The sequence below is a fragment of the Somniosus microcephalus genome, chromosome 25 (genome assembly GCF_052327205.1).
Source record: "Somniosus microcephalus isolate GS21.2 chromosome 25, FLI_Smic_1.0, whole genome shotgun sequence".
In the NCBI taxonomy this organism is placed as follows: Eukaryota; Metazoa; Chordata; class Chondrichthyes; order Squaliformes; family Somniosidae; genus Somniosus; species Somniosus microcephalus.
In genome coordinates, this window is record NC_141011.1 from 50665451 (window position 1) to 50690216 (window position 24766).

Below are 24766 nucleotides of genomic sequence, written 5' to 3' on the forward strand. Positions count from 1 at the left end.
CTTCTGAACTCCAATGAGTAGAGTCCCAATCTACTCAACCACTCCTCATATGTCCATCCCCTCATCCCCGGGATTAACCAAGTGAAACTTCTTTGTACTGACTCGAGAGCAAGTATGTCTTTTCTTAAGTATGGACACCAAAACTGTATGCAGTATTCCAGGTGCGGTCTCACCAATACCTTGTACAACTGAAGCAATACCTCCCTATTTTTATATTCTATCCCCCTAGCAATGAAAGCCAACATTCCATTGGCCTTCTTAATCACTTGCTGCACCTGCATACTAACCTTTTGAGTTTTGTGCACCAGGACCCCCAGATCCCTTTGTACTTCAGTACTTTCCAATTTCTTGCCATTAAGATAATAACTTGCTCTACGATTTTTCCTGCCAAAGTGCATAACCTCACACTTTCCAGTATTGTATTCCATCTGCCAAATCTCTGCCCACTTACTTAGCCTGTCTATGTCCCCTTGCAGGTTTTTTATGTCCTCCTCACTCACTACTTTCCCTCCCATCTTAGTATCATCTGCAAACTTTCATATGTTACACTCGGTCCCCTCCTCCAAATCGTTAATATAGATTGTAAAGAGTTGGGGACCCAGCACTGACCCCTGCGGAACACCACTAGTTACTGATTGCCAGTCTGAGAATGAACCATTTATCCCAACTCTCTGCCTTCTGTTAGATAGCCAATCCTCTATCCATGCCAGAATATTACCCCCAATCCCATGATTTTTTATCTTAAGCAATAATCTTTTGTGTGGCACCTTGTCAAATGCCTTTTGGAAGTCTAAATACACTATGTCCACTGGTTCTCCTTTATCCACCCTATATGTTACTTCCTCAAAGAACTCCAGCAAATTTGTCAAACATGACTTCCCCTTCATAAAACCATGCTGACTTTGTCCTATTAAATTATGATTATCCAAATGTCCTGTTACAGCCTCCTAAATAATGGACTCCAAAATTTTACCTACCACAGATGTTAGGCTAACCGGTCTATAGTTTCCAGCCTTCTGTCTACTGCCCTTTTTAAATAAGGGTGTTACATTAGCAGTTTTCCAGTCTGCCGGGACCTTTGCTGAGTCCAGGGAGTTTTGGAAAATTATTACTAATGCATCCACAATCCCTACCGTCACTTCCCTCAAGACCCTAGGATGTAAGCCATCAGGTCCAGGTGATTTATCCGCCTTGAGTCCCATTACTTTACCGAGTACCACTTCCTTAGTGATTTTGATCGTGTTTAGCTCCTCCCCCCCTATAGCCCCCTGTTTGTCCAGTGTTGGGATAATCTTAGTGATGCGCTATCAATTCTAATGAGAGGCTGAGCAGAGTTCAGAACGACAGGCTTTTATTAACTACTGAATTGCACTTCAGACAGATCAGGACTATGCCTCTAGTGGATGACCGAATGCCTGGAGCTGCCATGCGGCCGTCCTTATACTCGGTAGCCGAGGGCGGAGTCAGCTGAGGCATAGTCAGACATAACAGTTAAACAAGAGTGAACGACAACAACAACAACAAGTGAACACAGTGAACTACAGTGGTTTACCACACTTAGTGTCCGTCCTCTACTGTAAAGACTGATACAAAATATTCATTCAGTGTTTTTGCCATCTCCATATTTCCCACCATTAATTTCCCGGTCTCATCCTCTAAGGGACTAACATTTACTTTAGCCACCCTTTTTCTTTTTATATAACTATAAAAACTCTTACTATCTGTTTTTATATTTTTTGCTAATTTACTTTCATAATCTATCTTCCCTTTCTTAATCAATCTTTTTGTTATTTTTTGCTGTCTTTTAAAGTTTTCCCAATCCTCTATCCTCCCACTAGATTTGGCTACCTTATATGCCCTTGTTTTTAGTCAAATACTATCCTTAATTTCTTTACTTAGCCACGGATGGCTGTCTTTTCTTTTACACCCTTTTCTTCTCAGTGGAATATATTTTTTTTGGAAGTTGTAAAATAACTCCTTAAATGTACACCACTGATCATGTATCGTCTTACCCTTTAATCTATTTTCCCAATCCACTCTACTCAATTCCGCTCTCATACCTTCATAGTCTCCTTTATTCAAGCTTAGCACGCTTGTTTGAGATCCAACCTTCTCACCCTCTAATTGAATATGGAATTCAACCATGTTATGGTCACTCATTCGAAGGGGATCCTTTACTAGGACATTTTTAATTAATCCTGTCTCGTTACACAGGACCAGAGCTAAGGTTGCTTGCCACCTGGTCGGTTCAGTTACATACTGCTCAAGAAACCCATCCCTAATACACTCAATGAACTCATCCTCAAGGCAGCCCTGCCCAATTTGATTTGTCCAATTAATATGATAGTTAAAATCCCCCATAATTATAGATGTTCCCTTATTACAAGCCTCAACTATTTCCTGATTGATACTCCGTCCAACAGAGTTGCAACTGTTCGGAGGCCTATAGACTACGCCCACTAGTTTTTTTTCCCCCTTATTATTCCTTACCTCCACCCAAACTGTTTCATTATCCTGATCTTTTGACCCAATATCATTTCTCTGTATTACAGTGATTCCTTCCTTTATTAACATAGCCACCCCACCTCCCCTTCCTTCCTGCCTGTCCTTCCTGATCGTTAAATAACCTGGTATGTTTAATTCCCAGGCATTGTCACCCTGCAGCCATGTTTCTGTAATGGCCACAAGATCATACCCATATGTAGTTATTTGTGCCATTAACTCGTCTATTTTGTTACGAATGCTACGTGCATTCAGATAGAGAACTTTGAAATATGTTTTGTGACACTTAGTTCCTGCTTTTGTCCTTTTTATTACTTTACCTTTTACTCCATACCTTCTGCCCCTTCCTGACATGCTCTGGTTTTTAATTTCCCCACTGCTACCTAATTCTATGACCTTCTCTGTTGTCATTTTTATTATTTGCTCTCTAGGAACCTCCGCCCCACTAGTTAGTTTAAAGCCCTCTCTACAGCCCTAGTTATATGATCCGCCAGGACTCTAGTCCCAGCACTGGCCAAGTGAAGCCCGTCCCAACGGAACAGCTCCCTCCTGCCCCAGTACTGGTGCCAGTGTCCCAGGAAGCAAAACCCATTTCTCCCACACCAGTCTTTGAGCCACGCATTTAACTCTCTAATTTTATTTGTCCTAGCCAAATTTGCTCGTGGCTCAGGTAATAATCCAGAGATTATTACCCTTGAGGTTCTGTTTTTTAATTTGACCCCTAGCTGCTCATACTCCTTTAACAGAACCGGCTTCCTAGTCCTATCTACGTCGTTTGTACCAACATGGACCACGACAACTGGATCCACCCCCTCCCACTGCAAGTTTCTTTCCAGCCCAGAGGAGATGTCCTTAACCCTGGCACCGGGTAGGCAACACAGCCTTCGGGACTCTCGCTCTCGGCTGCAGAGAACTCTATCTATCCCCCTAATAATACTATCCCCTACCACTACAACATTTCTATTTACTCCCCCTTCTTGAATGGCCCCCCATTCCACGGTGCTGTGGCCAGGTTGCTCATCCTCCCTGCAGTCCCTGCTCCTGTCCCCACAGGGAGTAAGAACCTCGAACCTGTTGGACAAGAGCAAGGGCTGCGGCTCCTCCAGCTCTACCTCCTGGATCCCCGTACCTGCCTCACTCGTAGTCACACCGTCCTGTCCCTGACCATGGGCTACATCTGAATTAATTAACTTCATAGGTGTGACCACCTCCTGATACACAGAGTCCAGGTACTTCTCCCCCTCCCTGATGTGTCGCAGTGTCTGAAGCTCAGACTCCAGCTCATCAACATGGAGCTGGAGTTCCTGTAGCAGCAGACACTTGTCACAGACGTAATCACCGTGAGCCTCAATGGGGTTCACCGGCTCCCACATCTCGCAACAGTAACACATCACCTGCTCCATTCTATGTAATTAATTACATTTTTTATTGTTAGTTATGGACACCCTCTGCCCGATTTTAGATGTTAGTATCCCCTTTAATTAATTGGATTTAAATTAAATCAATCCCTCTAGTTACACCAGTTAAATGGTTTACCAACAGTCACTCTGCACCAGAAAGGCCTTATTAACTACAACCCACAGAGTTAAAGTTTGAAAAGAGCACCTAACACCCCACTTGCCCTAACTCACACTTACCCAAACTCACAGCACTCTTTGATGACTTCACTCAGTGCTTGCTCGCACTAGGACTGGTCTTTTTATACTGTTTGTTTGTTTGTAGCCAAATGAGTCACCCCTGCTGATTGGTTAGAAAACTGGTTTCCACTGCCTGCTGTGCCAATTTACTCCTACTGCAGTGTAACCTTGTTTTACTCTTCTTAAACCAACAGAATCCCAAATATTTAACTTTTCCCCTTTACTTAAACTGCTTAAGTAATCTTATCCAGAATGATTTAAAGAGAAATAACAATTAAAGAACTCTCACACTTACCCAAACTCACAGCACTCTCTGCTGACTTCACTCAGGACACAACTAGACCTCCATGTTGTAAAACAGTTGATTAAAGCTTTGTTTAACGCTTAGACCAAGTGCCTAGTAGTTTCTTATGTCACACCTTACAACAACAATTTGCATTTATATAGCGCCTTTAACACACTAAAATGTCCCAAGGTACTTCATAGGAGCGTTGTCAGACAAAATTTGACACCAAGCCATATAAGGAGACATTAGGACAGAAAGAGGTCGATTTTAAGGAACATCTTAGAGGAGGAGAGAGAGGCGGAGAGGTTTAGGGAGGGAATTCCAGGGCTTCGGGCCGAGGCAGCTGGAAGCACGGCCGCCAATGGTGGAACGTTTTAAAATCGAGGATGTGCAAGAGGCCAGACTTGGAGGAGCGCAGAGATCTCGGAGGATTGTAGGGCTGGAGGAGGTTTCAGAGATAGGGGAGGGGACGAGGCCAAGGAGGGATTTGAACACCAGGATGAGAATTTTAAAACTGAAGCGTTGCCAAACCGGGAGCCAGTGTAGGTCAGCCAGCACAGGGGGGGGGGGTGGGTGAACGGGACTTGGTGCGAGTTAGGACATGGGGCAGCAGAGTGAGTTTTGGATGGCCTCAAGTTTATAGCGGGAGTTCGAGCTGTGTACAAATTCACCATTCAGCCTTGCACTCGAAACATCCCTCGGCTCTCAATGAATGTCTTCCTCAAGTGGCTGAAGTACTGAATCTGTTGGAAAGAATAACCAAACCCTGTGATAACTAGAACAGCAACTACAGTATATTGTGTGTGCACATACTGGATCGAACTAGTCCAATAATTGAGAATTGAAATGTTCAGATCTTTTTGCCAATTTATTTTCTCTCTTCTCCCCGCTCCCATCCAAAGTTGCTGACTTTTGCTGAGGTGCCATTCCAATTTTAAAAAACTTGACTTCATATAGCGCCTTTCACGATATTAGGCCATTACAAAGCACAGCCAATGAAGTACTTTTGAAGCGAAGTCACTGTTGTAAAGTAGGGAAATGTGGCAGCCAATTTGCGCACAGCAAGCTCCCACAAGCAGCAATGAGATAAATGACCAGATAGTAGTTGAGGCGAATAGGCATAGATGCATTTAAAGGGGAAGCTGGATAAGCACATGAGGGAGAAGGGAATAGAGGGATATGCTGATTAGGGTGAGAGGAAGAGGGGTGGGAGGGGGCTCATATAGAGCATAGGGGCCAGTGGGCCGAATGGCCCGGTTCTGTGCTGTACATTGTGTAATTCTATGTGAACTATTTATTGATGTTGGGTGAGAGATGTGTTGGTCAGGACGCTGGGGGACTCGTCTGCAGAGAGTCGTGCCTCCGGTGCCTCCATCACAATGTCCATCCTTCATCCGTGAGCAAACCTGAAGAGAAGCAAAGTTACCAAAAGGAATTGTGAAAACATTTAAAATAAATTAAAATTCCTAACTGGGATAAACTTAAAAACTGGAAAACAAAATTACATTTTATTGTTTTTCAATGTAAATTATTAACACATCTTTGAGCCTCTTTCTTGGAAATCAGTGCTTGTCATTCGCAAGCTCCATTTTTGAAACCAACTTTTGATGTGTCGTTTAAGTACTTGTTGAAATCCGTTTTTTTTTTATTCGTTCATGGGACGTGGGCGTCACTGGCAAGGCCAGCATTTATTGCCCATCCCTAATTGCCCTTGAGAAGGTGGTGGTGAGCCGCCTTCTTGAACCGCTGCAGTCAGTGTGGTGAAGGTGCTCCCACAGTGCTGTTAGGGAGGGAGTTCCAGGATTTTGACCCAGCGACGATGAAGGAACGGCCGATATATTTCCAAGTCAGGATGATGTGTACTCTTTTGATTGGGTGCACACTAAACCAAATAACTGTGACTAATAAAACATAAAAGGAAACTTAACAACTTAAATTAAAATTTGATTGGCCGGGGTGATGATGCACTCCAGTCCCCGCGGCGCCCACCGGTCGCGGAAGGCCTCGAGTGTGCCGGCGGACACCACATGCTCCATCTCCTGGCCCACCTGGGCGGGAGCGTGGCCAGGATAGTGGGGAACTTGGAGGTGGTGGTGTTGCCATGCGCCTGGAAGTGGTCACCACTAGATGGGGCTCTGCCCACTTGGTGCATTTCTCCAGCACTCCTCTCCTTGCACTCTGCTGTGGACTCGGGTTCCCTGTGAAGATAACAACGCTGAACAGGGAGCCTCAGTAAGAGCCGATCTGCACTTGGACTTGGCACGTCAAAACCGGCAGGCACAGACCGACCTGAACCAAACCAAAGGAGAAAGAAATTGCAGGGATACGGGCAAAGAGCGGGGGAGTGGGACTAACTGGATTGCTCTTCGAAAGAGCCGGCACAGACTCGACGGGCCGAATGGCCTCCTTCTGTGCTGTACTATTCTCTGATTCTAAGCGATCGCACAAAGGGCAGCGGGCTCTGTGTTTGGGGCATTTCTCACCAGGCACATCGTCCGAAACTCAGCTCAGCACCAACATTTCTAAACCACTCCCTGGGTTGGGACTCAATAAAGGAGAGTTTTCATAGAATGATGGAAATTACAGCACAGGAGGAGGCCATTCAGCCCCCAGTGCTGACGCTCTCTCCTGTAACCTCATTTCCACTCCTCCTCTCTCCCCCAGATCCTTTTATATTCATCCTTGTCCAACTGCTTATCCCATTCCCTTTTAAATGGTGTTCTAGTGTGTGCCTCAATAGCCAGTTTTGGTGAACCCTCCCATGGTCCCATAGCCCTTAGTTCAAAAGCCTTCTTTCTCTCTCTTCCCTCCTGGTTCTTTCAGTGAGAATCCTCGGGCTCCATTTCCTTGTTGCCCATTCGCCTAGCAGTGGAAACAATCTTTCACTGTTTACCCACAGTGAGGTCCAGGCCTTTCACTCACCCCTTTTACTGGCTGCTCCTCTCAGGGTGCCGCTCCCACTCACCAGCTCACGGTGCCCCTCCCAGCTCTGTAGGAAATGCTGCCCTCCCCCCCACCAAAGACCCAAACTCCCCCCCCACCCGAACCCCATCCCCTCTCTCATCCTCACTCGAGCCTCAATCTTCAACAATTTCCAAAAGGGAATTGGATAAATACTTGAAGTGGAAACATTTTCAGGGCTGTGGGGAAAGAGCGGGGGAGTGGGACTAATTGGAGAACTCTTTCAAGGAGCTGGCACACTGTGCTGTATCACTCTATGATTCTGTCTATTTCCAGCCACTCTGTGTTTCCTTCCTCTAACCAGCTTTGCAATGATGCACACTGGCTCGATATCCAGGCAGCAGAGGAAGTTTAAATCCTACTCTTATTTTTGTCAAAAAAATCCGTGCTGACTGGACTGAACCCTAGACAACACTGTCGATTGCCAAGTATGGGTCTGTGCTGACCCCAAGCAATGGGGGTTGCTACAATTGGCCTCTGTGTCTCCTGGGGCGAGTATGGAAAAAATGTCAGTCAGGGTTCCTGGTCCGAATGGCTGGAAGCGCGCAGTGTCCACCCGGTACACTGGAGGCCTTCCACGGCCGGTGGGCATTATAATTTAATAATTATTTGTGTTTTATACGGTAAACAAGTGTTATTATTGATTATTGTATTTGTGGTGCCCCGGGGTAGTTGCCTTTATGTTTTTTAATTTCCCCTATAAATGCACCAAAAAGGCTGGATCACTGCTCAATGACAACTCTCTCCCCCTGGCTGTCAAGGACAAGCAGCAGGGAGGGGGAGAGAAGAAAGGGTTTTAATGCCTCATTATATTTTTTGGTGGACTCTCACCCTGGGGCCAAGAGGTTGTGGACTCAAGTCCCACTGCAGGATTTGAGCACTGACTCCCAACACCAGTGCATTTACCAAGCACTCTGGCAGATTCTCGTCGCTGTGGTTCTGCGGCCCATTTGCACACAACAACCGACAAATGACCCCGACAATCTGATTTCGGCGGTGTTGGACAAGGAAGGAATATTAATCAGAACAGCCGAGGAATTTCCCGCCCCAGGCCCTTCTTCAAATAGAGCCCCGGAATCTTTGTGCAGCAGGGCGCGGTGCTTCGAGGGAGGCGATTGAATGTGACACAGAGGGAGCCGGATGCAGCCTCCTGATTGGCTAGCCAGCCGCAAGCAGGTCCGTCGGCAGCCGGTTCCCCCAGAGGTGAGTGTCGGGGGGTGGGAGGGGAGGAAGCCGGGCGGCTCGAGTTTGATTCCTGGGCCGCCTCTGGACTTTGTAACGGGACATTTTTAGTCGCTGACCGAATCGGGACTCAGTGGGCAGCACCCTCGCCTCTGAGTCAGAAGGTTGTGGGTTCAAGTCCCACTCCAGGGACTTGAGCACAAAATCTAGGCTGACACTCCGGTGCAGTGCTGAGGGAGTGCTGCACTGACAGAGGTGCCGTCTTTCGGATGAGACGTTAAACCGAGGCCCCGTCTGCTCTTTCAGGTGGACGTAAAAGATCCCATGGCACTATTTCGAAGAAGGGCAGGAGAGTTATCCCTGGTGTCCTGGGCCAATATTTATCCCTCAATCAACATCACTAAAACAGATTATCTGGTCATTATCACGTTGCTGTTTGTGGGAGTTTGCTTTGCGCAAATTGGCTGCCAAGTTTCCCACATTACAACAGTGACTACACTTCAAAAAGTACTTCATTGGCTGTAAAGCGTGTTGGGATGTCCTGAGGTCATAAAAGGTGCTATATAAATGCAAGTCTTTCTCAGCTAGCCCTTAAATGCATCTATGCTATTTGCCTCAGTGAATGTAGCGAGCTCCACAGAAGTATCTCCTGAATACCATGTGCTTAGCACTGACTAGTCAAAGCCATTCGGAACCCTACCTTCAATCATTTTTACAGATGCATAACTCTTAATATAGATTCGGCATGTGTATGCATTGGCCCTTTACCTATAGCGGTTGGCATATTCCAACAACACTTTTAACATAGGAAAACATCCGAGGCACTTCACAGGAGTGTGATCTGATCAGATAAAAAGTAACATCGAGCCAAAAGTAGGAGGAATGACTAAAACCTTGGTCAAAGAGGTAGGTTTTAAGGAGCTTCTTAAAGGAGAGAGATTGGTGGAACTGTTTAGCGAGAGAATGTCAAAGCTCGGGGCCTAGACGGCAAAAGGCATAGCGAGCTCCACAGAAGAACGGTAGGGGGAGAAAAAACAAGTCAAGGTTTCTATTCCTGATCACAGTCCAGTGATCGATGATGGATGAGGTTCAGGTCAATGTTCCCTCTAAAAAATTTTTGGCCCGCACGGCCCCTTTAAGGGCTACACGGGACCTGCAGTGCAATGCGCAGCTTAAAGGGAACGTTGTTTAGGGTTGGACTCTGCTTTGATGGCTGCCATTGTGCTACCCACTGGCACTCACTGTCTGGGCTCCCATAAAGTGGTGCCCACTCGGATAAAGGAGCAAAGGACCTATCACCATGTGTCACTGTCTTCAGAAGAGAAAGGGTGTAGGGAAGAAATGAAAAGAAAAATAAATATTGCAGGGAAATGTATTTGCTGTAAGGATTCCTGGTCTGTCAGTTTGGTCTGGGCCACTATAAGTACTACGCTCTGTCGTCTTCTTGCTGACCTTTGCAAAACTGGCTAATATTGATTTCCCTTTCTTTAACTCCACCACCTCTACCAAAAAGATGGATCACTCAAGGACACAGCTAGAGTACTGCACATTACAGGAAGGATGTGATGGTACTAGAGAGGGTACAGAGGAGATTTGCAAGGATATTGCCAGGACTGGGGAATTTTAGCTATGAGGGAAGATTGGATAGGCTGGGATTGTTTTCTTTGGAACAGAGGAGGCTGAGAGGAGACTTAATTGAAGTGTATAAAATTATGAGTGGCCTAGATAGACTGGATAGGAAGGACCTATTTCCTTTAGCAGAGAGGTCAATAACCAGGGGGCAGAGATTTAAAGTAATTGGTCGGAGGATTAGAGGGGAGTTGAGAACAGTTATCTCCCTAATGCCAGCTGAGCCAAAAAGCAGAGAAACTTTAAAATAAAAAGTAAAAACCTTCAAATGTTGGAAATCTTTAAAAATAAACAAACAGAAAATACTGGAAATGCACATTTAATGGACACCTGGTACACGCCTGAATCATCAGACCTTGTCTTTTCTCTTTACAGAGGCTGACCTGATGTGTCTTTCCTGCATTTTCTGTTTTTGAACCAGAGAAACTTGTTCCTGGAAGGGAACCTGTTTAGAACAGGGGAACTCTACATGAGACCTGCTAACTGCAGAACAGTGGGAATGTGCCTGTACTGCAGCCAAGTGGATAACTCCTGCCAGATTCAACACTCATCTCTTCCAAAAAATGGCTGCTTTTCTGGTCTAGCTAGAAGCAACATAATGGCCTGGAATTTGCGGTCCTGATGACGGCAAACTGGCAGCGTTTGCTGTCATTTCCTATTGAAACTGACCGCAACTTCGGGATTTAGCTCATGCTAAGTTGCGGCCAGTCATTCACTGCTCCGACACTGGCTGCGCTGTGGAACCTCCCCAAGAGCTGGCAATCAGTGAAACCACTGGTCGGATGAAAATTTCCACTTTTCTGAACCAATATCGCTGTTAGAAACCCCATAAAAAAGTTAGACCCATTCAAATGAGGTGTAACTGGGTTTTTAACGGCGATCTGAGTAATAACTACTGATAAATGACTTATCTGGCCCTGAAAAACTAATTTATTATTGGTGGAATGTCAAATTTCTCCACATAAGTTAAAAATTATTAGATTTTTAATTTAATTTAAACAAATGTTTTAAAGTTTGTTCATGATATTTCAGCTTCTACCTTAACCCAATGTGTATGTCCCAATTGCTTGCTTAAAGAAAAGTAAAAAGTGATTGATTATTGGTGCTTTCTATTCCCTGTCTGTGAGAATTCTGCAATGTCATTGGCTGCTCAGACAGCATGATGACATCACAACAGCTCGCGCTGTGGGATTCCCACTAAACTACGCTGATTTCAACCACACGTCGGAAAAGCTGAACGTCTCGCCACAAGGATCGCGAGATCTTTGTGGGAAGCTTACCTCGGAGCCAGCAGCCAACGCCTTTGCTTCGCCGCCGACCGCAAATTACGGGCCGGTATCTGAAAAATACTCAGCGCGGCGATTTTGTTTTGTTTTTTAAACAGAAACATTTATCAAATGTTCCCCGCCATTATTTAATACTGGTCCAGGCGTTTCCATTTACTGCGCATAAATCCCTGTGTGACGTTTGTCTTGAATCTAGTGTAAAGATGGCATCGCGAGGAAAGAGTGAGACGAGTAAACTGAAGCAGAACCTGGAGGAGCAGCTGGACAGGTTGATGCAGCAGTTACAGGATCTCGATGAGTGCAGGTACGATACGGCAACAGTCCAAAGCTTTTGTTTCATTTGTAATTTTTATTTTTTCCTCCTGGCCACTTCCTTCCTGTGTAAAATGTGCTCTTCATTACTGCTGCCATTAATGTCTTCTCATAAGAACTAGGAGCAGAAGTCGGCCGTACGGTCCCTCAGGCCTGCTCCGCCATTCAATAAGATCATGGCTGATCATAAACCTCAAGTCCACTTTCCCGCCCGATCTCCATATCCTTTGATTCCCCTAGAGTCCAAAAATCTATTTACCTCAGCCTTGAATATACTCAAAGACTCGGCATCCACAGCCCTCTGGGGCAGAGAATTCCAAAGATTCACAACCCTCTGAGTGAAGAAATTCCTCCTCATCTCGGTCTTAAATGGCCTACCTCTTATCCTGAGACTATGCCCCCTAGTTCTAGACTCTCCAACCAGTCCAAAGATGTGTGGGTTAGGTTGATTGGCCATGATAAAAATTGGCCCTTAGTGTTAAGGGGGATTAAATACGTGGGGTTACGGGGTTACGGGGATAGGGCTTGGGTGGGATGGATGTCGGTGTAGGGACCGGGTGCTTGGGTTTGGATGATCAGCCATGATCTCGTTGAATGGCGGAGCAGGCTCGAAGGGCCGAATGGCCTACTCCTGCTCCTATCTTCTATGTTAGGGGAAACAACCTCTCAGTGTCTACCCTGTCAATCCCCCTCAGAATCTTGTATGTTTCAATGAGATCACCTCTCATTCTTCTAAACTCCAGAGAGTATTGGCCCAATCTACACAATCTCTCATCATAGGACAGCCCTCTCATCCCAGGAATCAATCTAGTGAACCTTCGTTGCACCGCCTCCAAGGCAAGTATATCCTTCCTTAGATAAGGAGACCAAAACTGTGCACAGTACTCCAGGTGTGGTCTCACCAAGGCCCTGTACAATTGTAGCAAGACTTCCTTACTCTTATACTCCAACCCCCTTGCAATAAAGGCCAACGTGCCATTTGCCTTCCATCAGCTGGCGGGAAGTGTCCTTCTGGTGTGCTAATAACAACTTGCATTTATATAGCGCCTTTAACATAGTAAAACCTCCCAAGGCGCTGCACAGGAACGTAATCAGACAAAAATTAACCCCAAGCCAAAGAAGGAGACATTAGGACAGGTGACCAAATGCTTGGTTTTAAGCAGCCTCTGAAAGGAGGGGAGAGGCTTGGGGAGGGACTTCCAGAGCTTGGGGCCCAGGCAGCTGAAGGCACAACCGCCAATGATGGGGGGCGAAGGAAGTGGCTTTTCTTCATAATGTCATTCACATTCTCTTCCTCGTCTCTCCCATTGTCCGCCCCCCCCCCCCCCCCCCCCCCCCCCTACCGCTGGATAAAAAACCTGATATAAAATTCACAGCATTGATGTGCGTCACTTAGCGACTTGATGACAACTGATGGAACTACTCCACATGAACCTTTACATGCTGGTATAAGTGACAAACATCACTGGCACCTGATTCTGAAGGACAGCAACAATCTAAATGGGAAGCTGTCAGTGGAAAAGTAGGAGCAAGTGTCCTTGTACACGAATCACTGAAAGTCAACATGCAGCTACAGCAAGCAGTTAGAAAAGCAAATGATATGTTGGCCTTTATTACAAGAGGATTTGAGTATAAGAGTAAAGACGTCTTACTGCAATTATATAGGGCCCTGGTGAGACCACACCTGGAGTATTGTGCACAGTTTTGGTCTCCTTACCTAAGGAAGGATATACTTGCCATAGAGGGAGTGCAACGAAGGTTCACCAGACTGGTTCCTGGGATGGGGGGATTGTCCTATGAGGACAGATTGAGTAGACTAGGCCTAGATTCTCTAGAGTTTAGAAGAATGAGGTGATCTCATTGAAACATACAAAATTCTTACAGGGCTTGACAGGGTAGATGCAGGGAGGATGTTTCCCCTGGCTGGGGAGTCTAGAACCAGGGTCACAGTCTCAGAATAAGTGGTCGGCCATTTAGGACTGAGATGAGGAGAAATTTCTTCACTCAGAGGGTGGTGAATCTTTGGAATTCTCTACCCCAGAGGGCTGTGGAGGCTCAGTCGCTGAATATATTCAAGACAGAGATCGATAGATTTTTGGATATTAAGGGAATCAAGGGATATGGGGATAGTGCAGGAAAGTGGAGTTGAGGTAGAAGATCAGCCTTGATCTTATTGAATGGCGGAGCAGGCTCGAGGGGCCAAATGGCCGACTCCTGCTCCTATTTCTGATGTTATGTTCTTAAAATCCAAACATTTTCTTGCTTGCATCTACAGGAAACTTTGTGTTATCCGGAGAATAAATGTCCGGCAAGCTCGAGCCACCGGCAAAAATCAGGAGCCGTTTTGTTAGGTTTTTTTTCTTCTCGTGGCTTTTTTTTTTCCAACAGTCAGGCTCTGCAAAGTCTCTGTAGCTTAGCAACAGCTTCAGAGAGATGCTTCCAAGGTACGGGCCGACTGTTTAGAAGCTGTTGCTAAGCAACAGTGTTTGTTGCCAGATATGGAGATGAAAAGCTCCGTATGCTTCAACATTAACGCTGGTTTGTCCGGCAGTTTTGAGGGAACGGCAACAGCTCGGTCCCGTCGGTGCCGGATAGCACAAAGTTTCCTGTACTACACTAGATTAACACCACAGAGTGATGCTGGTAGATAATTGACACCATAAACCTGTAGTGTAATAAAGCTGGGATTAGGTAAGGATATACATTAAAGGAAGACTGTCTGCAGTGGGAGCAAAACGTGGTGGTGTGTGTGGGGGGGGGTGGGGGGGTGGTGTACGGCAGTGCCCGGGTGTACCAGCTTGTCCCTCGCCATGTTTTAGGACAAGAATGCTCCACAAAGAACAAGTTCCCAATCTTCGGTTTGTTAGGTGCGAGGGGAGGGGAAGTGCGAGATCAGCTCATTCCCGAAATATCTGCTCGTACCGCCTTGTGGTCACTCAAAATGTCAGGGGCAGTGCCCCTTCACCCTGGATTGGTGCCTAGCAGAGGACGGCTTGATTTTTTAAAAACAAAAACACCACAAATTAGTTTAGTGAAAAATAAAAGTAGGAATTAAAAGGATTTTATCTTGCAATCATTGAAGTGAACTGTTTGGATGAAATTCTATCGAGAGGCAAAACGTGGCAGGAAAAAGAGGATTTCTGCTGAATAAAAGGAAGGCTGAGAAAAAGCTTAAAAGAGCGACAAAGTTTATTAAAGAGTATGAAGCATTCAAATCTAACAGTCGCCATATGTTGTACTCCTACATAATCCTAATACAAATTACAACCAAAATTAGGTGTTTGAATACAAATAGCTTAGTGTAATGGTTTAAAAAAAATCCTAGATCAGCATGCATGTCGAATGGGTATTTGAACTGTGCTTGTATGCAGGTTTGTCTTTAACCGACAACCCATGCCTTGTTGCACAAATATCCATTTTCCTTATCTGGAAGTGTGCCTACCTCCTGTAGCTGTGTAATGTCTCTAAGCCACAGACCAAGAAAGTCCCAGGTTTGATTACTGGGCCGCGCTGAGTTGATTGATCTCTTTGGGGCAGCAGGGAGGGGCATTGTAATTGGCTGCTGCAGCCCTGAATTATGAAAGGGAAAACTGATCAGGGGTTTACTGCTCTGGGTGAGGACAAGATCAATATTTTCCCCCGTAATCTCTGCCTCCCAGCAATGTTTGTGATGTCCCCACAGTCAAATACCTTGATGCCAATAATTAAGGCTCACAGATGAACAAGGTAAAGGAGGATCCTCGGTGACTCGGGTCCCGTACCCCAGTGAGAGAGTCAATACTATCCGTAGAGGAGAGGACAGGAGGAGGAAAAAATGTCCTATTACCTAATCCATACAGTACTCTAGACTCCCCATTGAAAGGTGGAGGGGACGATGCGGGTGTCTGGAAATCTGTTATGTCAATCTGAAGTATAATGCATGTTTGTTCATTTATTTATTTTTTCCCCCATTTCAGAGAGGAACTTGAGCCAGAAGAATATGAAGAAACAAAGCAGGAGACATTGGAACAGCTGAGTGAATTCAACGAGTCACTGAAGAAAATCATGTCCGGAGATATGACATTAGTGGACGAGCTCAGCGGGATGCAGCTTGTAAGAAATGGAGCTGACGAGTTTGTATTTGTTTCGAGCTGGGCCTGCCCGGCGCAGCAGTAACTGAATCGTGCCAGTGTTCGCTCACTGTCCTCCCTGGGAGATGCTCCTTGCATCAAAAGGTTTAAACCTCAGTTGCCTGTGGTAATATCTCCCTCCATAAAAACAGAAAATGCTGGAAACATTCTGCAGGTCAGGCAGCATCTGTGGAGCGGGAAACCGAATTAATGACCGCTTTGCGGAACACCTCCGTTCAGTCCGTAAGGGTGACCCCGAGCTTCCGGACGCCTGTCACTTTAATTCTCCGCTCCACTCCCACTCGGACCTCACCGTCCTCGGCCTCTTGCATTGTTCCAATGAAGCTCAACGTAAGCTCGAGGAACAGCACCTCATCTTTCGATTAGGCACTTTACAGCCTTCTGGACTCAACATCGAGTTCAACAATTTCAGACCAGAACCTCGGCCCCTATCTTTTTTTCCTTTTTTTGTCTCTCACATGGCAGCTGTCGATCATTCTGCAATCGCCATTTACACTTCATCTAGAGCCAGCTTTTGTTTCTTAACTTGTCCCATTACCATCTCCTTTTGCCTCGCACCATCATCCCTTTTGTCTCTTAGTCTCTCCTGCCTTCCGTTTGTTCTTTCCTCCCCTCCCCTCGTTCCCTGCCCCGACACTTGCTTAAAAACCTGTTCCATCTCCAGCTTTTTCCAGTTCTGACGAAGGGTCATCGACCTGAAACGTTAACTCTGTTTCTCTCTCCACAGATGCTGCCTGACCCGCTGAGTGTTTCCAGCATTTCCTGTTTTTTATTTCACATTTCAGTGCCACAGCTACTGGGCTGATTTAATGTTTCGTGTTAGCTTTTTCTTTTTCCTAACCCGCTTGTGCCACAAATAGAAAGCAGAGCCTTTGTTTGAAGACTTGTGTCTTGCTTGGATGCGGTGATTTGATTATGGACAGGATTTGTCTCTTGCCTTATTGACTTTATGCAGCACAGCAGTTTCCTGTTTACAGTAGTGTCGCATCTAAGGAGGGCAAATGGGTTCCTGTGGTTCTCCTGGACCAGGTGAAGTGAGTGCTTGTAGTTTCTGTTGATCTATCCCCGCAAAGCACAAATAAAACTTACCAAGTGGTAATCGGCCTTTCAGCTCAATCATAGCTTTAATTCATAGCTTCAACAGCTACGGTAGCATAGTGGTGATGTCACTGGGCTAGTAATCCAGAGGCCTAGACTAATGATCCGGAGACGTGAGTTCAGATCCCACCTCGGCAGCTGGGGAATTTAAATTCAGTTAATTAAATAAATCTGGAATAAAAAGCTACTACAGGAAACTCTTGTTTAAACGGCACCTAAATATCCGGAATTCGCTATTAACCGGCAAAATTCTCACTCCGAAAACAACACCTCAATGTTGCCGAGTCAGAGTCTCCCGCGGTGTCGAGTTAGTCAGTGGAGGTAGTTCTCCAAACTGCCACTACTCGGCTTCTCGGCGCTGTCGGAAGTCGGAACACCTCAATACCCCTGTAACAGGAGTCGGACTCTCCCGCACACTGCCGGTAGTCTCTTCTGATCTGCCATTTTACAGGGGTACTGTGTGTCTCCCACGCTGCTGGTAGTCACTGCATTGCATTACCCTCAACTGGCAGTACTGTACTTAAGCATCTTCCACCATCCATTTAACACAACATTCTGTAGGTGAGTACCCAATTACTGTATACTGCACATTTCTTGATTTTTTTATTTTTCTTTGTTAAAAATAGCCTCGGTAGATAACCCTCTCCGTCATCTGGAATTTTTGATCAACCAGCAACACGTCGGTGCCGGATAACAAAGAGTTTCCTGTATCAGTAACGGTGACCATGGAACAATCGGATTGTCATAAAAATCCATCTGGTTCAATAATGTCCTTACCCGGTCTGGCCTGTACGTGACTCCAGACCCACAGCAATGTGGTTGACTTTTTAACTACCCTCTGAAATGGCTGAACAAGCCACTCGGTTGTATAAGGCAGCTCCCCACCACCTCCTCGAGGGCAATTAGGGATGGGCAATAAATGCTGGGCTTGCCAGCGACGCCCACATCCCGTGAATGAAAAAAAAAATTAGGGTTTCATTGGAGTAGTCTGTCAAAACAGCCTGTTGCCTTTTTACTCACTCACTCTCAGATTCTTGAGACCGTATGCGACCACAATTTTATACACCAGCTCCGAGTGTTGGAGGGTAATGTTGAGCAGGGGCTGGAATAAAATGGAAAATTGGATGGGGCGCATGCTAACTGGGACTTGCCCTTGAAATGCCGAAAGCAACTTGTACTAAGACAGCAAGTTAGGTGGGTAGATTTAGTGCCAGAGTTGTATACCCAACTAGGAGATGTTATGATTCAGATCCCACACATGACTGGGTAGTGTGAGCATGGCAGACCGTGGCTGAGTCCTGGATACAGTATCCCTTTCCATACTGAAACGCCCCTCCTGGAGAATGGCTTTGGAGCTGCATCAACCCAATCTCTCAACTAACCGGATTAATTCCGTCTTATTTCCTTGTGCTACATTGGCTTCCGGTTAAGCAAAACCTTTTTTTTTAAATTCTCATACTTGTTTTCAAATCTCTCCACTGCCTCATCCCTCTCTATCTCTGTAATCTCCTCCAGCCCCACAACCCTTCGAGATCTCTGCGCTCCTCAAATTCTGGCCTCTAGCGCATTCCTGATTTATAATCGCTCCACCATTGGCGGCCGTGCCTTCAGCTGCCTAGGCCCTAAGCTCTGGAATTCCCTGCCTAAACCTCTCTGCCTCGCTCTCCTCCTTAAAACCTACCTCTTTGACTAAGCATTTGGTTACCTGCCCTAATTTATCCTTATGTGGCTGGGTGTCATATTCCTGGAATTGTGAGGAAATTGTACTGGTGGCAAATATTGTGCATCTCATTCAGGTTTGTTTTTGTGGCAACCTTGTTAAAGCTTTCGTTTTTTTCTCTCTTCGGCAGGCAATCCAAGCAGCTATTAGTCAGGCCTTTAAAACTCCAGAGGTTATCCGAATGTTTGCAAAGAAACAGCCTGGACAGCTGCGGACTAGACTGGCGGAGGTAAGCACCCCACCGTGATGCTGATTAATCTGCCGAAGAGTTCAGTAGTGCCGCTGATATTTCTGAATACTAAGCAAGAAGGAAAGAATCAAGACAGATGGTATGGCAGATGATGGTTATTCTGTATTTGCCCAGCGTGGTATCATTGTTTCAACCCTTTTCAGCTCTACTAATTTGATTGGAACAAAATAACATGACAAGATTACATTCTTAAGTCGCTGTGGATAATGTTAATTAAAAGGGAGGAGTGTATCGGGGCACGGTAGCATAGTGGTAATGTTACTGGACTAGTAATCCACAGGCCTGGACTATTGATCTGTTCAAATCCCACCACAACAGCTGGGGAATTTAAATTCAGTTAATTAAATAAATTTGGAACAAAAAGCTGGTATCTATCGGATTGTTGTTAAAAGCCCATCTGATTCACTAATGCCACTAAGGAAATCTGCCGTCCTTACCCGGTCTGGCCTATATGTGACTCCAGACCCACAGCAATGGCCGAGCAAGCCACTCTGTTGTATCGAACCGCTACGACAAAGTCAGCGCTGTGGGAGCACCTTCACTGCACGGACTGCACCGGTTCAGGAAGGCAGCTCACCACCACCTTCTCGAGGGCAATTAGGCATGGGCAATAAATGCTGGTCTTGCCAGCGACGCCCCCAATCTATTGCATTTTTCAATGTTAATTATTTTCAATGACCTCCTTTCATTCAAGTGGTTGAGGGGCTACTGGGATGTGCCCAAATGACAGCTATTTTATTTCGGTGGATGTGAAGCTCTTTTAATCTATAGTAGGACCACATATAGTAGTTGGCATTGATTTGTGTTGGACTTGATACTGATTCGGAATTTTATTTTTCCCCACTTTTCACCCCTCCTCCTGCAGGGGCTGACTCTTGGTTTTAAAGCAGCTGGTCACCCTCTAGTTCCTCGGCAAAGTAGCTATTCTTCCTGCGTGAACCTAGTGCCTAAGTATTGGTGGACTATCCAATCGTGGCGGGCATCATTGTTGAGCCAGATCCTGACCTTGTCAGCCGTGGCTCAGTGGGCAGCTCCCTCGCCTCTGAGTCAGAAGGTCGTGGGGTCAAGTCCCACTCCAGAGACTTGAGCACAAAAATCTAGGCTGACACTCCCAGTGCAGTACTGAGGGAGTGCTGCACTGTCGGAGGTGCAGTCTTTCGGATGAGACGTTAAACCGAGGCCCCGTCTGCGCTCTCGTGGATGTAAAAGATCCCGTGGTACTATTTCGAAGAAGCGCAGGGGAGTTATCCCTCAATCTACATCACTGAAAGAGATAATCTGGTCATTATCACGTTGCTGTTTGTGGGACCTTGCTGTGCACAAATTGGCTGCCGCGTTTCCTACATTACAACAGCGACTACACTTCAAGAAGTACTTCATAGCTGTAAAGCGCTTCGGATCGTCCGGTGGTCATCAAAGGCATTATGCAAATTGAAGTCTGTCTTTCTGACCTTGCTTATAATGTTTATACCTGCACATTTTCCAGTATGGATCACTGGATAGTGATGGAGCGATAACGATAACCTCTAGCTGTTATACCCCTCCAACGGGTAGGGATGCTCAGACCAAGTTGTAGCATCACAGCTGCAGCACAGACGAGGAATCGAACCTTGCTCCTTCTAGTCTCTGTAGCTCAGTCACACATTTCTTTGCCAACTGGCTTGTAGAGAGAACCTTTTTTTTTTATTTGATAGCCTTTCTCAGGAAAATAGGCATGTGTTTTGAAAGATGCAGTGCCCACAATGTCAGTGTGAAATAATTGTAGTAAATATTTCTTTAAAAAATCTAGGTTTGATATTCCTATGTTCCTTCAGATGGAGCGAGACGTAATAGTAGGAAAACTGCCCAGGGATGTCTACACACAGCAGAAGGTTGAGGTGCTTACAGCCCTGAGGAAACTGGAAGAAAAGGTAACATAGAAACATAGAAGATAGGAGCAGGAGTAGGCCATTCGGCCCCTCGAGCCCGTTCCGCCATTTAATGAGATCATGGCTGATAATCCTAATTCAGTACCCTGTCCCTGCTTTCTCCCCATATCCCTTGATCCTTTTAGCCTTAAGAAATATATCTAACTCCTTTTTGAATATATTTAATAAGTTGGCCTCAACTGCCTTCTGTGGTAGAGAATTCCACAGGTTCACCACTCTCTGGGTGAAGAAGTTCCTCCTCATCTCAGTCCTAAATGGCTTACCCCTTATCCTTAGACTGTGACCCCTGGTTCTGGACTCCCCCGCCATCAGGAACATCCTTCCTACATCTAGTCTGTCTAGTCCTGTTAGAATTTTATAAGTTTCAATGAAATCCCCTCTCATTCTTCTAAACTCTAGCAAATATAAGCCTAATCGACCCAATCTCTCTCCATACGTCATTCCTGCCATCCCAGGTGAATCTTCGCTGCACTCCCTCCATGGCAAGAACATCCTTCCTCAGATAAGGCGACCAAAACTGCACACAATACTCAAGGTGTGGTCTCACCAAGGCCCTGTACAACTGCAGCAAGACATCCTTGCTCCTGTACTCGAACCCCCTCGCTATGAAGACCAAAATACCATTTGCCTTCTTAACCGCCTGCTGCACCTGCATGATTACCTTCAGTAACCATGTCGAGACCAATGTCAGGCCCAACCAGTTAAAGGACTGTTCCTAAATTTTATGAGCTCATCTTGCAATAAGGTGCAAAATTGATGAATCTGAGCGATGCCGTGATTGTGGTATATGATCTTGTGAGGACTAGTCCTTGTGATGGAATATATAAGCTCACGTTGCCATGCAGAATGTGATTCTGGGGGTTTTTGAGACTGACTAACGTTCTGACACTTCATTCAGCTTACGCCAGAAGAAGAAGCTTTTCTCTCCACAAATGCGAGTGCAACGCTCAGTCAGTTTGAGAAAGTCTCCAGAGGCCTCGGTAAGTCTGAATCTCTGTGTGTGTCTCATAACCATGTCATTAAATGTTGCAGCTTAGTCGCGACAAATTTCGAAGTGTAGTGGGAGTGAGCAGTTCAAATTTTAACTCATTTTCAATTGTTATTTTGCTGAGCCATTTTTTTCTTGCTAACTTTCCCTGCTTTTTATTTTCCCCCCTCTTTCTCCGCTCTTGACGACATTGACAGTTTAATGAGGTGTGGTTCCACTGGTGCCAGGGGCCCCCCTCGTGCCCGTACCAAGCGATCCGTATTCACGCGCAAGCCTTCACCGCGTCGACAGATTATTCTGCCTCGGGAGCATCCCAAGTCCGATTCTGTATTCACGTGACATTCGCGCTCCCAGCGAGGGTAGTTGGATGGCGACGAAGAGCCGTGCCCTTCGCCCATCCTCCCCCCTCCCAAATCTAGGGGTGCCTCAGCTAACTGTCACACAAAGAAAGACTTGCATTTATATAGCTGCTTTCACCGGACATCCCAAAGCACTTTACAGCCAATGAAGTACTTTTTGAAGTGTGGTCACTGTTGTAATGTAGGAAACGCGGCAGCCAATTTGCGCACAGCAAGCTCCCACAAACAGCAATGTGATAATGACTGGATAATCTGTTTTTGTTATGTTGATTGAGGGATAAATATTGGCCCAGGACACTGGGGAGATCTCCCCCTGCTCTTCTTCGAAATAGTGCCATGGGATCTTTTATGTCCACCTGAGAGAGCAGACGGGGCCTTGGTTTAAGGTCTCATCCGAAAGACGGCACCTCCGACAGTGCAGCACTCCCTCAGCACTGCACTGGAAGTGTCCGCCTAGATTTTTGTGCTCAAATCTCTGGAGTGGGACTTGAACCCACAACCTTCTGACTCCAAGGCGAGGGTGCTACCCTCTGAGCCACTGGCTGACGTCCCTAATGCCAGCCCCCACCCCACCCAAGCTGAGCACAACAAACTCAACTGGGGATCAAAGCTGGAGTTTCAGCAGGGCTATTAACATCAAGCCCACACAAATACGCTTGCACTGAATAGTGACCAGGAATGGCGAACGCTAGCTAATTTTTTTTCCCTCTCTTCCCAGTCCGGGGACACTGAGGCAGCCCAACAGAAGGGATATCCAACCGTTGGCGCTTCTAATTACCAAAGCCACTCAGTGTTTCAGTCTGACACTTTGTAGGTGATGGTGTCTGTCATGGACTAGCAGCCTGTGATGTTTCCGCAAAAATAATAATTGGTAGTTTCTCAAGCGAAAGCGCTCCGTCTTGTTGAGCTTGATTTACATCTTCTGAAAGCAAACACCATAAAAGACAGAACTGTCACAAAAAGACTAGTTCTTAACCCCTATCTCTCGGCTCCAGGCTAGTAAATAACCCTGCATGCATGAATGCTTCAAATTTGTGGAGACACCACAAAGGGTCACCAGTAACACAATTTTTCCACATTTTCATTAACAAATCAAAGACTAGAACTTGTGATTTTTTTAATGCTTATTCTGATGGGTCACTTATTAACACTGCATAACATGTGCAAATAGACCTTTTCCCAATAATTTAAGCTTGTTTATGAAGTTAGAAAGTACAGATGTCAAAAAATGAATGGTAAATTTTGGGCATATTTACGTGGGAAAATTACATATAAATATAGAACAGACTGTCAACTGAAAAACTATGCAATTTGGCCAGTGAAGCTTGTAATTTTGCATTGGTTAATATTATGTGATCAAATATATGCTAATGACACCTTATTTACATATATTCTAGAAGAAAAGCAGGTCCTGGCAGCAAGTTCAGTGTTTAATGTTTTGCAGTTGCTATTTATTCACATCTCCGCTGAGCTCCTGGTCTCAACCACTGGCCAAGCAGAGATCAGATGCCAGCCTGCAGTGGTTGGGGGGGGGGGGGGGGGGTGTAGAGACACCCCTCCCCCCCCCCCCCCCCCCCCCAGCCATGTGTCATAGCAGTCGGCTCAAAGCGGAAGTAGCAGAGGTCTGGGCGCAAGTTAACCAGTCATTCCTCTGGCCTCGGCTGTTGAAAATGCCCCGGGAGACCAAGTGAGAGTGGAAGACAAAGGGTTTCAGATCCCCCCAAAAATGGGGAAGCCAGGGGGGAAATACCTGAACTATGTGGAATGCTGTGTGGATTTAACTTGCAGCAAGGGAGCCTTTGAACAAACTACAATCACTGCAATAAGAAAATGTCTTTTTTTTTAAACTTGCAGGAACTGGGGATAAAGTCCTTGCCCTCGCCAGTTCAGGAGTGGAAATCACTAAGAAGTGAGGAGTGATTTGTGGTCCCGTTTTTCAGATAACGTCCCGTTTCCTTTGTTTACATTTTAATGTCCTGTTTGTTTTTTTTTGTTTCAGCCTGAACAGAATGTAAAATCGGAATAGAACTTGTATATATGTTGTTTTGTATGCTCAGCCTTTCCGACACTCTCGGTATTCAGCTTTAAACACTAAGAGTAGCATCTTGAATCGTCTTTCTTTGTAAAATAAAATCCTCATCTCCATGTATCCCATTCGTTCGTTCTTTCCAAATCCGGATAAACCAAGCTTGTGTTCTGACTTAGTCTTTTGCCTGACTAAAGGTCATCGACCCGAAACGTTGACTCCGTTTCTCTCTCCACCGATGCTGCCTGGCCTGCTGAGTATTTCCAGCGTTTTCTGTTATTATTTTGGATTTCCAGCATCTGCTGTATTTTGCTATCGTATTAGTCTTTTGCTGCCTAGCCTCGCACAGATTTTGATTGTAAGCAGTTATTTATTTGGGTAACAAGAATTTGACCAATTTTGAAAGTTAAATGGGCTTTTGAATTTGCCCATATTTAAGACTAGGTCTGTTTTTGAGTGGGGGGCGTTGAGG

At 45.7% G+C, this 24766-nt stretch overlaps 1 protein-coding gene across 6 annotated transcripts; it reads left to right on the forward strand.

Annotated features, from left to right (window-relative positions):
- The first annotated feature begins 8606 nt into the window (after positions 1-8606).
- On the forward strand, positions 8607-24417 carry lzic (leucine zipper and CTNNBIP1 domain containing). 6 transcript variants are annotated; one of them, XM_085967371.1, is made up of 8 exons: positions 8607-9474; positions 11680-11787; positions 15752-15887; positions 18874-18972; positions 20808-20903; positions 21820-21901; positions 24123-24177; positions 24268-24417. In XM_085967371.1, the coding sequence occupies exons 2-8, from the start codon at positions 11687-11689 to the stop codon at positions 24281-24283; spliced, it is 585 nt and encodes a 194-aa protein (XP_085823497.1). In that variant the 5' UTR covers positions 8607-9474; positions 11680-11686; the 3' UTR covers positions 24284-24417. The 6 variants fall into 6 exon arrangements, with proteins under 6 accessions (XP_085823497.1, XP_085823500.1, XP_085823501.1 ...); XM_085967374.1 differs by having other exon boundaries at positions 8607-9124; XM_085967372.1 differs by lacking the exon at positions 8607-9474 and adding an exon at positions 9494-11532.
- Positions 24418-24766: the final 349 nt, after the last annotated feature.